We start from the raw sequence: 18,022 nt of genomic DNA on the forward strand, positions 1-18,022 counted from the left end.
AATCAGTAATGATGGGAAGCAAGTCTGACCGCCATAAATATACACTGCAGCTCTTTCTATACATTATATTATAGGGTCTCCTTTTGGGGAGTACCACTGCCAAAACTGGATCCCTTCCTTCAGCTCAATGGCTTTCCATTCTCGAAGAATAATGGTGCAGTCAGGTTTACTTCCTATCACTACTGAGGGTGGTCTTATTGATTCTCTCTAGAGCCTGATGAAGGGTACACTACCCGAAATGTTGCTACATTTCACTGTACATTTAGACCGCACTTCGGAGGCGCACTAACGATCCATAAAAGATCATTCAGCGCACATATAGACTGCTATTGTCCTCAACTGTTTACACAGGGCGAAGAGCTACCAAGAACGATGATCTTTTGGGTAAACTAAAAGATTGTTTCACCCGACGAACAAGAGTTTTGCTTGTTCATTGATAAATTGGTAAGTGGTTCTACCCATCTAATACAATAAATGTTTTCTCCAAATTTAGCACAAAATGCCACTTTTACTAACTACTACAGTCACAGAGTGTTTCACCCCTCTATAACAAGAGTCTTTAGTACTTAGTACAGACCTTCTGGCTGTTATGACCTGCTGCAAACATAATATACAAATAAACCTAAAAGGGACAATGCCTCACTAGATATAGACCCCTCACTAACAGGTCTTTAAAATGTAGCCTGTATTGTAATTCACTAAAACAATCTATATATATATAAGAGGCATCGTGATTACTCGCTAATCCCACCCCCTGCACAGTAGCTCCGCCCCCACATCTCCACACATAATCCCGCCCCCCACCACATCACCACACATAATCCCGCCCCCCACATCACTGCACATAATCCCGCCCCCACCACATTACCACACATAATCCCGCCCCTCACATCACTGCACATAATCCCGCCCCCACCACACAACCACAATTATTGTTATTAACTTCATTTTAAGTTAATTTACCACCTGTGTAAGCGCTATTGAATGTTGTCATTATTTACTTTAGTTTAATCACCAGGAGCGTTAATTAGATAGCAATGAGCATGCCGAGCGTTAGCTGGCTGGAAACAGCTAGTTATTTACATAAACTAATTCTCAATGGGGTCATAGGTTAAGAAAGCATATTTGCCAGTACTGATTTTTTTGAAAAGATGCAGCAAGATGAGATGTGGTGGCAGCAGGCATCAAGATATTAGTTTGACCAGTAAGAAGCATACTAAATGCTGAAGGTCTCCATGTCCGAGGTCAAAGATGTCACCTCTACTGACTCAAAAGCACAAAAAAAGAAAATTCTCAAGCCCATGTAAATAATCCACAAAAGTTTTGGGATTTTCTTCTGAGTGATAAAACAAAATGGGAACTTTGGTGATACAGTGAAACATGACTGTGGCTCCGTGATGCCTACAGTAAAGCAGGGTGGTGGCTCAATGAGGCTTACAGTGAAAAATGTTGGTCGCACGGTGGTATCTACAAGTAGGCATGGCGGTGGCTCACTGATACCTACAAAGCAGCATTGCGGTGGCTCAGTGATGCCTACATTGAAGCATGGTGGTGGCTCGGTGATGTATATTGTGAAACATGATGGTGGCTGGGTGATGCCTACACTGTAGCATGACAGTAGCTTGGTGATCGCTACGGTGAAGCATGGCAGTGGGTCTGTGATGCCTTCAGTGAAACATGTCAGTTAGGGAGATATAACGTCACTGCCCAGGCTTACTGGACCATCTGTGTTCTGGTATCTGATTACTGGTATCGGTAGTTATGTGGACCTTGCCACTGATGGGAGTTGCCCAGTGTACACCTGATTTTGTCTGTAACATTTATGTGCAGGGGAGGTATAGCCCTCGGGGAAAAGTAGTGGTGGCTGGGAACCACGTACTGCAGGACAGCAACTGACAACAGTTTTTTAAAACTGTCCATCTCCACCAGCCGGAATAGTAGCATTTCAAAAGTCAAGAATTTTGAAATGCTGTCACTTAGGACCATGGTGTACTTTCTCTTTCTTTCCAGTGTTTGGGTAATGGACAGCTGAATGCTTTCAGGGACGGTGTGGAGATGCTCGGTGACACTGCTGGTGGTGGCGATGATGCGGTTACATCCTCTCTTTGCGGTAAGCCAGGTGGCCCTGTTGATTGGAAGAGGCAGAGACCGCAGCAGAAGAGTGAGAAGGAGGAGCGTCTGATCCTGGTTTTTCAGGTGTGTACTCCACTGCACCTCGTGCTTGGAATTCAGATGCCTCGTCATGCAGGTGGTGCTTAGGTTCAGAACATTTAAGCCTCGCTTCAGGCTCTGATGGCACAACGTACAAATCACCAGTCTCTTGTCGTCAGCACATGACCTGAAGAAATGCCATGCCAGGGAGCTCCTTTGAGTTGGCTTTGGTGTGCCCAGTTCTTTGGCGCGGTGGGCAGTTGCAGCTGACCTAATATGTACACACACACAGCAGGTGAAATAAGTATTGAACACGTCACCAATTTTCTAAGCAAATATATTTGTAATGGTGCTATGGTCATGAAGTTCTCACCAGATGACGGTAACACAGGCAAAGAAATCAAACAATAGATGTCCATAACTTAAAATTGTGTGTAATAATGAGAAATGACACAGGGAAAAGTACTGAACTCGTTTACTGAAATTCATTTAATACTTCTTACAAAAGTCTTTGTTGATGATGACAGCTTCAAGATGCCTCCTGTATGGAGAAACTACTTGCTGGCATTGCTCAGGGGTGATTTTGGCCCATTCTTCCACACACACTTCACATCCTGGAGGTCCCATGGGCTCCTTCTATGAACTCTGAGCTTTAGTTCCTTCCATACATTTTCTATTGGATTCAGGTCCGGTGATCGGCTTGGACATTCTAGCAGCTTTATTTTATTAATCTGAAACAAAATGCGAGTATCCTTGGCTGTGTGTTTGGTATTATTGGCTGGCTGAAATGTCCACCCTTGCTTCATTTTTATCATGCTGTTAGAAGTTAGCATATTTTTATCAAGAATGTCTTGGTACATTCGTCCATTCATTCTTCCTTCAATTACATGACGTTTGCCAGTGCCGTATGCTGAAAAACAGCCCATGCTATGATGTTTCCACCTCCAAACTTCACTGTTGGTATGGTGTTTTGGGCATGATATGTAGTGCCTTTTGGCCGCCAAGCATGGTGTGTATTATACCATCCAAAGAGTTCAAGTTTGGTCTCATCAGACCACTTTATATTCCCCCAGTATGTCAGAGGCTTGTCTAAATGCGCTTAAACATGCATTTTGTTCAGAAATGGAGTATTGTGTTGTGAGTGTGCATATACGCCATGGAGATTGAGTGCATTACTTAGTTTACTCAGGAGGGGAATCAAGTTACTCCATCAGAACACGTTCTTACCGCCAATCAAAAAACGTAAAAGGCGGGGCAGGAGGAAACACAATAAAAACTCAAAAAACCGCCCGTCACAAGTGAATTGTGATAACACTAATACTGTTAGTAATGTTTTGAATTTATCTAACAGGGTTTTTTTCACAGACACAATTAAAGGGAACCTGTCACCACGTTTTTGGAAGATGGGATAAAAATAGCGTTAAATAGGGGCAGAGGTGGGCGTTACATTAGAGTGTTTGTTATGCGTTTATTACCCACCTAAGTTGCCGAAATACCTTTGCAAAGTCTCCGTTTTCGCCTGTCAATCAGGCTAGTCTGGTCAGATGGGCGTTGTCTTCCCCCAGATCTTGTTTAGTTTTCCGTTGGTGGCGTAGTGGTGTGCGCATGCCCAAGGTCCCGAATCCTCTGCCAGGGGATTTCAAAGAGCGCGGTGTCCGTTATTGCATTGGTGATCGGTGGGCGCGGCCATCTTCCTTTGGCCGCGCGTGCGCAGAAGCGGCGCTCTGCTTGCCGCGGCGCTCTGCTGGCCGCGGCTTCAGGAAAATGGCCGCCGCGATATCCATCTGCGCACGCGCGGCATCCCGCGGCCATTTTCCTGATGCCGCGGCCAGCAGAGCGCCGCTTCTGCGCACGCGCGGCCAAAGGAAGATGGCCGCGCCCACCGATCACCAATGCAATAACGGACACCGCGCTCTTTGAAATCCCCTGGCAGAGGATTCGGGACCTTGGGCATGCGCACACCACTACGCCACCAACGGAAAACTACGCAAAATCTGGGGGAAGACAACGCCCATCTGACCAGACTAGCCTGATTGACAGGCGAAAACGGAGACTTTGCAAAGGTATTTCGGCAACTTAGGTGGGTAATAAACGCATAACAAACACTCTAATGTAACGCCCACCTCTGCCCCTATTTAACGCTATTTTTATCCCATCTTCCAAAAACATGGTGACAGGTTCCCTTTAAGAATTTTGTCATTGGGTCTCAATTTTGTACCGGATCAGAACTTTAATCTTTTTTCCACGATCCTAGATGTAAATAAGTTCATTCGCAATTTGACCATCAGAAAACATTTTTTATCGGATCAGGAGCAACCACATGATGTGAATGAAGATGTAATTTTCAATGAATTCAGACTAAAAGACTTTCAGGAACAGTTGGCTCTTCTTGCGCTACAGGAACTGGATATGAATAACCAAGAGACTGGAGAATCGATTTCCCAATCCCAGACTTTGAAAATAAAAAATCCATTTTTTTATCCTTTGAACTCAAGATCTAGTTGTATGGATAAATTTCAGGAGCTGGTAGAAAGGGATCTAAAAGTATTGAAAGACACCAACGCTTTGTATTCTTCCAATTTATCCCGTACAGATCGATTGGCTTTGGAAGAAATCGAAAAGATGCCTGACATAGTGATTAAGATTGTCAGACAAGGGTGGTGTAGTGGTAATTATGAATTCTGATGATTACAAAAACAAGATTTTGGAGCTACTGTCTGATTGTGAAACTTATGAGGAGTTGCAACGTAATCCCACAGGGGCGTTCCAAATGGAAATGAATAAGCTGATTTCAGATGGTTTTTCTTTGAATGTTTTGAGTAAAAAACAGGCTGAATTTTTGGAGGTCAAATGCCCTGTTTTGCCTATCATGCACGGCTTGCCAAAGATTCACAAATGTGACACTTTTCCTCCTTTGAGACCGATTGTGTCGGGCATAGGCTCAATCAATGAGCATGTGTGAGAGTGGGTTGATTCACTATTATAACCTTTAGTGCATAGAATTCCTGGGTACATCCAGGATTCAAAGGATGTATTGGAAAATTTGTCTGAGAAACAATGGTTGTCACTGTTTTCCTGGCTTAGTTGCGATGTGGTCTCATTGTATTCTAGTATTCCTCATTCAGTGGCATTACAGGCATTGGAGTTCCATTTAACTAAGTTTAGTGATTATTCTTGTGATCTGAGGGAATATATTTTGCAGGTTACTTCTTTTTTATTGATCCACAATTATTTTTCTTTTGATGGAAGGTTTTTTTTTTTACAACGAGCTGGTGTGGCCATGGGTGCCAAATTCTCACCATCTTTGGCAAACCTTGTCATATCATTTTGGGAGTATAATTATTTATATGTGGAATCCAATCCGTTTTTGTCGCAGATTCTCTGGTATGGTAGATACATCGACGATACCCTCATCATTTGGAGTGGCGATGTGTCTACCATACCAGACTTTTTATATTAACGCAAATGAATTTAATCTGAAATTCACGCATGTTACTGATTCATGTTTGATTTCTTTTTTGGACTTGGAGTTATATGGTATCCCTGGGGAAATAATTTCGACTAAAACTTTTGTCAAGCCGTTTTCTAGAAATACAATTTTACATGCATCCAGCAGTCACCCCAGGCACACGATCAGATCTATTCCAGTGGGAGAATTTATCCGTACAAAACGCAATTGCAGTGATGTTAATAAATTGGAGGAGGAATTTGCTTGTTGTGCACGCAGACTAAAAAAAATGCAATTATCCTGATTGGAGTCTGAACAGGGCGCGGAATATTGTTGTTGAATATCGTTCTGACTTGATAAGTTCATCTAACAGCAGGGCCAGAAGGAGGAATGGAAAGGTTTTCCAACATAAGCCTTTTTTAAGCTTCTAATATAGTCCTCAATTTTGTGAAATCAAGCGAATTAATAATAAATATCTACCTATTTTGGGAGAGGATCCTGCCCTAAATAAAATCCTTCAGTCCGGCTGTAATGTAGTAGCTAGAAGAGCGCCCACTATCGGAAATATTATTTCTCCTAGCTTTTTTTCTTCGGCTAGCAGAAATAGAACATGGCTTAGTTGTACCGGCTTTTATAAATGTGGTAGATTAGGTTGCACTACGTGTGGGCATGCTATTGGTGTTAAAATATTCAATAATTATGACAATACAAAACAATTTCATATAAAAAGTTTCATTAATTGTAATTCCACCTACGTGGTATATAAAATTGATTGTACCGCATGTTGTAAATCTTACATAGGGTGCACTACCAGAAAGCTAAAACGCCAAATTTCTGAACATTTACTAGATATTTCTGAATTATCTAGTGGCGGTAGAAATATCTCATATATAGCTAGACATTTTGTAGATAGCCATGCCAGGAACACAGCTACTTTTTGTGCGTATGGCATTGAAAGGGTTTATTCTATGCCTCGGGGAGGTGATTTGCAGCGCCGGCTTCTTACATGTGAAGCCTTTTGGATTTATTACCTCGGCACTAGACTCCCCAACTGCTTCAACAAAAGTAATGAGATAATGTTCCACTATTAACTCTGTTGTTTGCTAACTGGGGATATTTATTCAAAATTGCTTTTCGATATTATTTATATGTTTCATGCTATTTTGATGTTTGTATTGTGGTTTTTATAATTGCTTTAGGACCTTTCAGTCACAATTTGCATATATCATGTGATTTGCTTTAGAATTTTGATTGGTGGCATGAGGTATATATACCTTTTGTGGTTAGTAATGTTAGAGCTTTGACAAAGATACACTGTGTTGATCAAAACGCGTCACTCTTTCATCTGTCTGATGTTTGTGTCCCGGAATCCTTAATGGAATTTTAAAGATATTTTTGAATAATTTTATCCCAGGAGCTGGAGGTGAGCTTTTTTCTTCATTACTTAGTTTTCTTTGAAGTAATTGTACCTGCTGATTCCAGGTCATTCTGTAGCTCTCCACATGTGGTCCTTGGCTCTTGGACAACTCTTCTGATAATTCTTTTCACTCCTCTGTCTGAAACCTTGCGGGTAGAACCTGGTCTTGGCCGATTTATGGTGAAATGATGTTCTTTCCACTTCTAGATTATGGCTCCAACAATGCTCCCTGGAACCTTCAGTAGTTTAGAAATTCTTCTGTAACCAGTGCCATCAATATGTTTTGCAGCAATAAGGTTGCGAAGGTCTTGAGACAGCTCACTGGTTTTACCCATCATGAGATGTTTCTTGTGTGGCACCTTGGCAATGAGACAAGTTTTTAAAGGCCATCTGTTGAACCAGCTGATATTTTTCAATAAGTGGCAGAATTGCTTTTTAATTACCGATAGATTTCATCTGGCATAATGACTTTACATGACTTTTTGCATCTCTCTTTCTTCATGTGTTCAATACTTTTTCAATATGTAATTTCTCATTTTTACGATAATGAGGAAAAACTGGAAAGAATATGAGCGCAAAGAGGTCTTATCCGGGTTATATAAGCAATAAAAGCAAAAATGGGCCCACCTTGGAGAGTTACAAAAATCACAACCCCTTTATCAGCTGAAGAAAATGGCTTATGGAGATCCATAGAAAAGATACCAAATGTAACTGGAGAAGGCTGAATTGAATCCGCGCTGTCAGTGGTGCAGGCAGCAGTGAAAAAACGTAAGAAGTTTAATTGCGGCTTTTATTATATCAACATGTTTCGACGCGCACTTGCTTCTTACTCTGGATAAAATAATTTCTGTGGTTTATCCTGAGGAAGCGGAAAGTGTGCTTCAAAACGCGTTGATCTAATAAAAAATGCCGTTTAACCTTACTACATGCACCACTGGCAGCGCAGATTTCTCATTATTACACATAATTTATGGACACCTACGGTTTGAGTTCTTTGCCTGTGTGGATTGGATGGATTGTTACCGAGATCTGGTGAGAATTTCATGTCAATAGCACCTATAGAAATATATTTATTTTGAAAATTGTTGACGTGTTCGATACTTATTACGCCGGCTGTATGCCTAACAGCCAAATCAATGACAATTGCTTTTTTTACACCACGGCTGCTAGGCCGGGACCTAAATAATTCTCAGGAAGCGCCAAGTCAGACTTTATTACAGATATTCCTTGATCTTACTCGGTCCGAAGATTCTTTGGCACTGGGCGTCGTAGTACTGGCAGACACCGTTGTAGCAGTAGGCTTTGGTATTTTGGCAGGGGTTTCCGTTCTGGATGAAGACATCAGGTTGGCAGTAAGGAGAAGAGCCATTGCAATATTCGGGGAGGTCGCATTCATTGGTGACAGCTCGGCACACGGTACCACCGGGGGAAAACTGGGGAGAAATTCACAGATAATGTTATAAAAAACTTGGTAAAAGTTTGACTTCTGGTCCACACTTCATATATTACACAGTGGGGCCATGTACTTATGTACTTACATAGGGCTGCTGAATTTACTACATTGAAGGATTGCTACAGGAGACAAGTATGGCCCCCTGCCGCATTCCATGGAATTAGAGAAATTCTCTTCTATTGATGGACAACCCCTTTAAGAGCTGACTGACCCTGTATGGCCCCCTGAAGCATTCCATGGAATTAGAGAAATTCTCTTCTATTGATGGACAACCCCTTTAAGAGCTGACTGATGGGGGTACTAGCACTGGTCATGTACTGTATGTACTGTATAATGTCCCCCTCTTACCCGGCAGTTTTGGCAGCAGGCACCGTTTGCACATTCAGCTCCTGAACGCAGCTTGCATTTTCCAGGTTGGCAACAGGGGTCCTTCTCACATTCCTAGAAAGCCCCCAAAATACAAAAAAAAAAGCGATTAGTCATCCACAACAGATACAAGTAGAGAAATCAGAACTTTCCATCAAAAGGTCAGATATCACAGGTTTACATGCACTCAAGCCCACCAGGGCTAAATCCACTTACGGAATGAACGTCCACACAACGGAGGATTATTCATAGACTTTTTAATAAAAATCCAGAGTAAAACCAAGAACGCCACATCAAGATCTCACCATAAAAAAAACTGCCCTGCTCCATCCAAACAGTTTAGAAGTTTTTCTAGTTTTAACTAAACTTTTTTTGTTTGTTTAAACTGATGATGTCCTCTACTTTACTACTTGTAAAAATAGTTGTTCTGCTACTTGACCACTAGGAGGCAGTCTTTAATGTGAACTTTAGATTGATGGGTAGACTTGTTTGCTCTTAAAGGTAAAATATCCTACCGTTTAATTAAAGTTTTTATGTTACATTTTTATTTTTTTTTGCCTTTTATTGATGTCATTTTTGATTTTCCACATCCCCATATATTTAAAAACAATCCTGAAATCTTACAGTTTTCATTGTGGGAGATGAATCTCGTAATACAAAGATACTTCCTGTTCTGTGGAGATCACATCTGAGCTGTAATCTCATTATCATCACAGACAGGATTACAATGAAAGGCATCAAGAGCACGTTCACAAGAGGTGGTGTCACAGCTCACCTCCTCCACCCTCTCTGCACGGTGATCTCTGCACAGGTCACAGAGCAGGCCCATAAACAAGCTTTAAGAAATCAATTATACCTCTCAAAACTATAGTTTCTTACAGCCCGTGTGACTGCTGTAAACGGAGCAGAGCATTTATTCGGGCAAGATGGCCGCCCTTATAATAATGTACAGAAAACAACATAAAAATACCAAAAAAAAATGAAAAAAATAAATAAATCAGAGGATAAAAACATACCCAAAAAAAAAATCTAGACAACACGTTCCTTTTAAAATCAGTTCACCTTTTCGTTTCCACAGTCGCACTCCTCTCCTGGGTCCACCAGTCTGTTTCCGCAGAAGGGGGCGGTATAGGACTCGTCCGGCCTGGGCACATTCAGGAGGCAAGTTCCACCTTTGTTCAGAATTAACTTCTCAAAGTCGTCCTCGCTGCAGCTGCTGAAGTTCTTAGAATCTCTGCCGAGAGGAAGAATAGAACCGCAAGTAATAATGCCATACAGGTAAATAGTCCATCTACCTACAGGACCCCCCACCTATAGCAGCCCAGAACCACCATCCAGCGAGGGCCGATGGGCCTCACAGCTAATTTCTGTAAGTGAACAGGGGAGGAATTGTTGAAATCCCCTGCAGCGCCTCCATAGGAGAGATGAGGCATTACACAATTCCCATGTAAATCAATGGGCTGTGCCTATAATGCATGGAGGAGCCGGACCCTTGTTGGTCGCTTCCTGCTCTGCAATATAGACCATTGACTAGTAGGGCAGGAAAGTTTACCTTTTGGACACGGCCCCCCCGAAGCTTCTATAACTGCGAACATTGAAGTTAATATTCTACACTACTTTTTTATTGATGCCCTAGTATAGGCCATCCATATTTGATTGGTGGAGTTACCACACCCGGCACTTCCGTCAATCAGCTGTTACAGGCGTTGGGCAGCAAGTTCTCGAAAAGTTGCTGAAAATGGCAGATCTGTCAAGACTGTAGCGCCCGTGACCGGGTACTGCAGATCAGCCCTGTATTCATTTCATTGTAAGTCATCCTAACGATAGGCCATCAATAATAAAAAAAAAACTCCAGTTGTCTGCAGACTTGTGAATCTTCCCAGTGCGCACAGTGCGAGCTGTGAGGATTCTCCGATGCCGGGAGCTGGCGGACAGGTGACCACAAGTATGGGATTTACATACTAGATGCGTCCATCTAATTGGCATGTGTATGCAAAGCACATACTTGCGATCACGTGCCCACCGTCCCTGGCGAATCCTGACAGTGTGCATTGCAAGCGCTATGAGGATTCACAAGTCTGCAGTCACATAGAGTTCTCCAAGGCCGGACAACCCCTTTAGACCACTGCTAATGCCGGCTGACAGCTCGTATTTCCAGCAGTGGTGGCTACAGAAGAAATATGGCAACACATGGCACCCAGTGTAACCCTAGCAGGTCCTAGATGCAAGACAGGAGAGTCCTTAAAGGGGCGTAAGGACTAGGGTCATCCAAGAGGAACCATATAAAAGTATGTCATCCTTTCCCAAACTCTGATAGCATGGAGTCTGACCATTCGGCCGGCGTGCAGGTACTCACGAGGCTCCGGAGTTCATGATGCAGTATTGAGTGGAGCATTTACAGCCTCGGTCGTTGTCGTGATTCATTCCCAAATTATGGCCCAACTCATGAGCGACGATTGACGAGAAAGACTGCAAGGTCTGGGTAGAGAACTAGAGAAAGGACATCATGGATAATCTACAGAATTGGAAATCACTAGGACAGTCCCTCCCTCCCAAAAACGGTGCTCATAGCTTCCCCCCCACTCCTATATTTATTCAGGGAGGGTCTTGGATAGGGCTTGGAGGGGTCGGACCCCCAGCGATCGGTAAGTTATCCTCCATGTAAAACGATAACTTCTATTCTAGGTACAAGAATTCCTTTATAGATATATATATATATCTTAGGAAATGTAATCAGAGGATGCTCTCTCTCTGGCCATGCTTTACACTGCAGCGCTGCTCCAAGTAAAGATTATCAGGTAATGGCCATATATATGGAGGGAAACGATCCTCATCAAGGTTGGATTTGCCCAAACAGATAAATCTAGAACAATTTTCTTACCACATTTATTCCACCGGCATGACTCCTGGAACACACGGTGCCCACAAAGGCCATTCCCGCGGTGCCACCAAATTTCTTCTTCCTGCAAATAATCGATAAAACCGGAAAAAGAATAAATATTAATAGTCACAAAACCGATAATAAAGTAATGAAACAAACAACTCCAAGGAAGCTGCAACGCTCTATAAATCTCATCCGTCACTTTATTGCTGTGATCGGTCGGCGGGGGTCCCAGCTGACAAACCCCCGACCAATGGAATATGCTAGAATTATGCCATTATTTAGTATTAGTACTGACCCATTTTATTTATACATGTTTCTGAGACAATTCCATGCATTGTATTGACCGCTGAGTGATTTCAGTGGGTAATGTGTAATGCTTCATTTCCCCTGCGGGGGTGCTGCAGGGAAACTGAACACCTGCTGCCTGGGGTAACTCTGTACTCTTAGTAAGCAGCAGCTGTGCTTAATCCTATTGACAGGACTAAACTGCAATACAAGGCTCTGTCGATGTTAACCCCTTCCTGCAGCGGCCATAATTCGCTTTGCATGCTTTCCTTTTTTCCCTCTCCTTCTTCCGTTGACGCAGACATAGGAGGGCTTGTTTTTTGGAGGGCGAGACAAGTTGCTTTTTTCGATCAATGGTGCTATGTGAGAACCTGTATTTTGTGTGGTGAGATGACATTTTCATAACATTTATTGCATTTTGGTCAGAAAGGATAAAAGCGTGATCCATTGTGCCGAATGACAAACTCCGCTCATCGACATCATGGCAGATACTTACAGAACCAACTGAGCGCTGTCATGTCTGCGCCGCGGCAGGAGTTGGGTCTCGCGCCACTGCACAAAACGCCCGAGCACTTCTCCAGCAGAGCCGTCGATGTTGATGTAATTCATCGTGGTCCAGATCTCCAGCCCCACCAGCACAACTCTTATGTTCAGCATGGAGTACATCTAGAGAACACAAAGACAAAGCTTCATCTCCAAGGAAGGGGAGAATGGAGCGCGAAAGTATATGATCTATGGAGGTCTGACCGTATGAACCCTACTGATCTCAAAAACATGGCACGCAAAGTCCCTTACGTGAATGGAAAGATAGTGAGCACATGCGACCGCTGCTCCATTCACTATCAGTAGAGTGGTGGTCGCACATGCTCACTACTGCTCCATTCACTGTCAGTAGGAGGGGTGGTCGCACATGCTCACTACTGCTCCATTCACTGTCAGTAGGAGGGGTGGTCGCACATGCTCACTACTGCTCCATTCACTGTCAGTAGGAGGGGTGGTCGCACATGCTCACTACTGCTCCATTCGCTGTCAGTAGGAGCGGTGGTCGCACATGCTCACTACTGATATATTCACTGTCAGTAGGAGCGGTGGTCGCACATGCTCACTACTGCTTCATTCGCTGTCAGTAGGAGCAGTGGTTGCACATGCTCACTACTGCTCCATTCGCTGTCAGTAGGAGCAGTGGTTGCACATGCTCACTACTGCTCCATTCACTGTCAGTAGGAGGGGTGGTCGCACATGCTCACTACTGCTCCATTCACTGTCAGTAGGAGCGGTGGTCGCACATGCTCACTTCTGCTCCATTCACTGTCAGTAGGAGCAGTGGTCGCACATGCTCACTACTGCTCCATTCGCTGTCAGTAGGAGCGGTGGTCGCACATGCTCACTACCGGTCCATTCACTGTCAGTAGGAGCGGTGGTCGCACATGCTAACTACTGCTCCATTCGCTGTCAGTAGGAGCGGTGGTCGCACATGCTCACTACTGCTCCATTCGCTGTCAGTAGGAGCGGTGGTCACATATGCTCACTACTGGTCCATTCACTGTCAGTAGGAGCGGTGGTCGCACATGCTCACTACTGCTCCATTCACTGTCAGTAGGAGCGGTGGTCGCACATGCTCACTACTGCTCCATTCGCTGTCAGTAGGAGCGGTGGTCGCACATGCTCACTACTGCTCCATTCACTGTCAGTAGGAGCGGTGGTCGCATATGGTCACTACTGCTCCATTCGCTGTCAGTAGGAGCAGTGGTTGCACATGCTCACTACTGCTCCATTCGCTGTCAGTAAGAGCAGTGGTTGCACATGCTCACTACTGCTCCATTTGCTGTCAGTAGGAGCGGTGGTCGCACATGCTCACTACTGCTCCATTCGCTGTCAGTAGGAGCAGTGGTCGCATATGGTCACTACTGCTCCATTCGCTGTCAGTAGGAGCAGTGGTTGCACATGCTCACTACTGCTTCATTCTCTGTCAGTAGGAGCGGTGGTTGCACATGCTCACTACTGCTCCATTCACTGTCAGTAGGAGCGGTGGTCGCACATGGTCACTACTGCTCCATTCACTGTCAGTAGGAGCAGTGGTCGCATATGGTAACTACTGCTCCATTCGCTGTTAGTAGGAGCAGTGGTCGCACATGCTCACTACTGCTCCATTCACTGTCAGTAGGAGCAGTGGTCGCACATGCTCACTACTGCTCCATTCGCTGTCAGTAGGAGCAGTGGTCGCATATGGTTCTACTGCTCCATTCGCTGTCAGTAGGAGCAGTGGTCGCACATGCTCACTACTGGTCCATTCACTGTCAGTAGGAGCAGTGGTCGCACATGCTCACTACTGGTCCATTCACTGTCAGTAGGAGCGTTGGTCGCACATGCTCATTACTGCTCCATTCGCTGTCAGTAGGAGCGGTAGTCGCACATGCTCACTACTGGTCCATTCACTGTCAGTAGGAGCGGTGGTCGCACATGCTCACTACTGCTCCATTCACTGTCAGTAGGAGCAGTGGTCGCATATGGTCACTACTGCTCCATTCGCTGTCAGTAGGAGCAGTGGTCGAACATGCTCACTACTTCTCCATTCGCTGTCAGTAGGAGCAGTGGTCGAACATGCTCAATACTGCTCCATTCGCTGTCAGTAGGAGCAGTGGTCGCACATGCTCACTACTGCTCCATTCGCTGTCAGTAGGAGCGGTGGTCGCACATGCTCACTACTGCTCCATTCGCTGTCAGTAGGAGCAGTGGTCGCACACGCTCACTACTGCTCCATTCGCTGTCAGTAGAAGCAGTGGTTGCACATGCTCACTACTGCTCCATTCGCTGTCAGTAGGAGCGGTGGTTGCACATGCTCACTACTGCTCCATTCACTGTCAGTAGGAGCGGTTGTCGCACATGCTCACTACTGCTCCATTCACTGTCAGTAGGAGCTGTGGTCGCACATGCTCACTACTGCTCCATTCACTGTCAGTAGGAGCTGTGGTCGCACATGCTCACTACTGCTCCATTCACTGTCAGTAGGAGCGGTTGTCGCACATGCTCACTACTGCTCCATTCACTGTCAGTAGGAGCTGTGGTCGCACATGCTCACTACTGCTCCATTCGCTGTCAGTAGGAGCGGTGGTCGCACATGCTCACTACTGCTCCATTCGCTGTCAGTAGGAGCAGTGGTCGCATATGCTCACTACTTCTCCATTCGCTGTCAGTAGGAGCGGTGGTCGCACATGCTCACTACTGCTCCATTCGCTGTCAGTAGGAGCAGTGGTCGCACATGCTCACTACTGCTCCATTCGCTGTCAGTAGTGATCTCGTAATTTTACATATGTTGCTGCCCAAGTTCAGCTTTTGCTTTATCTACGACAAACCTCTTTAAACTGGGGGGGGGTAACTTACAAAAATGGGTCTCTCGTACTTACATTATCGAGGTAATTGGACAGCTCCACCATCTCGGCTCGCACAGCAGCGCTGTTTCCCAGTGTATCGTACTGCGAGAGATAATGAGGAAAATGTTTATGCTACAAAAACATCCAGAACCGGATTCTTCAATGGTTTGTTACATACAGTGGATATAAAAAGTCTACACGCCCCTGTTAAAATGCCAGGTTTTTGTCATGTAAAAAAACATTTCAGAACTTTTTCTCCACCTACTTTTTATTTTGCTATGGAATCTGAGAGCAGCATGATGTAGGGGCTGAGACGATGATTCCAATGATGTGTCACTCACTGGGAGGATTGGTGCAATTTTGATAGAATCTCTGTTTTCTTTGCTGTAGATCTAGCAGTGCTCTGAATGCTGAGCTGTGTATAACCCCGCCCACACCACTGATTGGCAGAGTCCTGTGTATACTGTCAGAAAGTTGCCAATCAGTGGTGGGGGCGTGGTTACACACATTAACTGGACTGACTTGCACTTGACACCTAGTCCTGTCATGCTAATCTCTTGCTGATAAAACACTGATTGTATTAAAACTACAGCACACAGCCTGGTAAGAGACATCACTCTCAGATTAAATAGCAAAAACCTGCTGACAGATTCCTTTTAATGTCCCCATAATCTGTATAAATACACTGAAAAATAAGCTAAAATCTTTTCGGGTGGAAAAAGCTAAATAAGGAACCAAAATAATGCGGTTGCATAAATATGCACACCCTGACTCGAATACTTAAAATACCCTTTGAATATATGACTGACTGTTGAAATAAATTCGCTCTACTTTTCATTAAAGCAGATCTGTCACTAAATCTTCCACCAAGCGATTTATTGTATTCGTTTCCTTTTTTAGCAGGATGAGTTGTAGCTTTTAATTACAGGACAACAGTTATTTTATTGTACCATGTACAGGAAACTAGGAAAACCATTTGCTTTGTGCTGAGACTTATGACTTTTTTAATTTTTCCGTCGATGGAGCTGTGTTGTGGTCTTTTTCTTTGTAGCGAGCTGATGTTTTCATTAATATGTTTTTAGGGTACCTACAAAGTTTTGACCGATTTTATAGGAGATGTTAAAAAACACCTCAATTCTTGTGTTTATTTTTCTTTTTATGGCATTTGCTGTACAGTTTAATTAATTCTATATTTTCATAGATTGGACTTTTACAGCTCTGGTGATATCAAATACATTTTCTGTTTTATTTCCCTATTATACGGTGATAATTCAAATATATATATATATATATATATATATATATATATATATATATATATATATTTATATTTATTTATTTATTTTTTTACTTTTTTAGTCTCCTTTTGTTCTATATACTTTTTCTTTACATAGACAAAATGACACATTCTCTAAAGAAGGGCATCCACAGGCTGAGGCTTCATAGGAGGACCAAGATGGCTGCCATGGGAGACTTCATAGGAGGCCCAGGCTGTCGTGATAAGCCATTGGATCCCCATGATAGTGTCACAGGGGGTCAATGGGAGCCTTTGAACAGTATCACAGCCTGCATCTGCCGGGTATGATGAGCACTCAGCTCCTGAGCCCGCTTCATACATAGAAAACCAACATATGACGTACCAGGTTAAATAGACCTGATGATACTGATGTATTTACGGTGCAAATCCATATCAGAATGGATGTATAAGCTGGATATTACGATGAGCATTTTAGAAGTGCAGAGTTGGACACAGAAAGCTCAAGAGACCAAGTGTATTCAGCCTGTCTGACAGCTGCAGCTTGTACTGAGCAGTGCGAGATCTCAGCCACAGCAGGGAGGAGGAACACTGAGGATCTGACAATCAGGTTGGGAGGGAGAAATTGAGTTAAGCTTTCATAAAGGACTACTCAGCCATTCTGACATGGACTTACAAAGTAAATATACCAGGCTCATTTCCCTATTCGAGATCTATATAACAACATATGTGACAGATATGTAAAGGTTGGAAAGTGGCTAAGATACTTTTTCCATCTTAAAGGGGCTTTCACAAGATCCAAACTTATCACCAAACAGGATCCCAGCAATCAAAAGATCAGGGATCACCAGTGTGAATGGAGCGTAAATCGCACACGGCGCAGCTGCTCCATTCATTCTGTATGAGACTTAAGGAGATAGCAAAATGCTGTACTTTGCTACCATCAGTCCCATAGAGAATGAATGAAGCAGCGACAGTGCACATGCTTGACCTGTACCCCATTCACAAGGGGGAGATTTGTGTACCCTCTCTCTTGTGATCACTTTGGGACTCAGTAATAGGGCCTCCAGCAATCAGAAACTTACCACTAATCATCTGGGTAGGTGAAGAGCTATATTTTAGCACAACCCCTTGTGACGGCACAACATTTATTCTTAATTAAGCCACAAGGATTTTTCTTCGGTGCGTCAAGAGACGTAGACCATTGTTCATATGAGCCTGAACGTTGACTCTTGAATTGATATTTCAGGCAACTTATTGTGCTGCTATCCTTGGAGAACAGGGACGCTGGGTAATTGAACAATTGAGGTTTACTAATATGTTGATTACCATTGTACCAGTCCATGTAGCTTGTTGACCTCATTCCATCTTCCCCCTGACCTGTGCATAATG

At 43.8% G+C, this 18,022-nt stretch overlaps 1 protein-coding gene across 1 annotated transcript in view; it reads right to left on the bottom strand.

The window, feature by feature from the left end:
- Positions 1 to 18,022, bottom strand: part of ADAM9 (ADAM metallopeptidase domain 9) — a 106,318-nt gene that overhangs the window by 25,172 nt on the left and 63,124 nt on the right. Inside the window, exons 8-14 of the mRNA XM_077262261.1 lie at positions 15,409 to 15,477; positions 12,501 to 12,670; positions 11,717 to 11,798; positions 11,192 to 11,325; positions 9,898 to 10,069; positions 8,818 to 8,910; positions 8,254 to 8,449 (exon numbers count right to left, since the gene is read on the bottom strand). Of these exons, the coding sequence (XP_077118376.1) occupies positions 8,254 to 8,449; positions 8,818 to 8,910; positions 9,898 to 10,069; positions 11,192 to 11,325; positions 11,717 to 11,798; positions 12,501 to 12,670; positions 15,409 to 15,477 (916 nt within the window). The remainder of the gene's footprint in view (positions 1 to 8,253; positions 8,450 to 8,817; positions 8,911 to 9,897; positions 10,070 to 11,191; positions 11,326 to 11,716; positions 11,799 to 12,500; positions 12,671 to 15,408; positions 15,478 to 18,022) is intronic.

The sequence above is a fragment of the Ranitomeya variabilis genome, chromosome 5, assembly GCF_051348905.1.
Source record: "Ranitomeya variabilis isolate aRanVar5 chromosome 5, aRanVar5.hap1, whole genome shotgun sequence".
Taxonomy (NCBI): Eukaryota; Metazoa; Chordata; class Amphibia; order Anura; family Dendrobatidae; genus Ranitomeya; species Ranitomeya variabilis.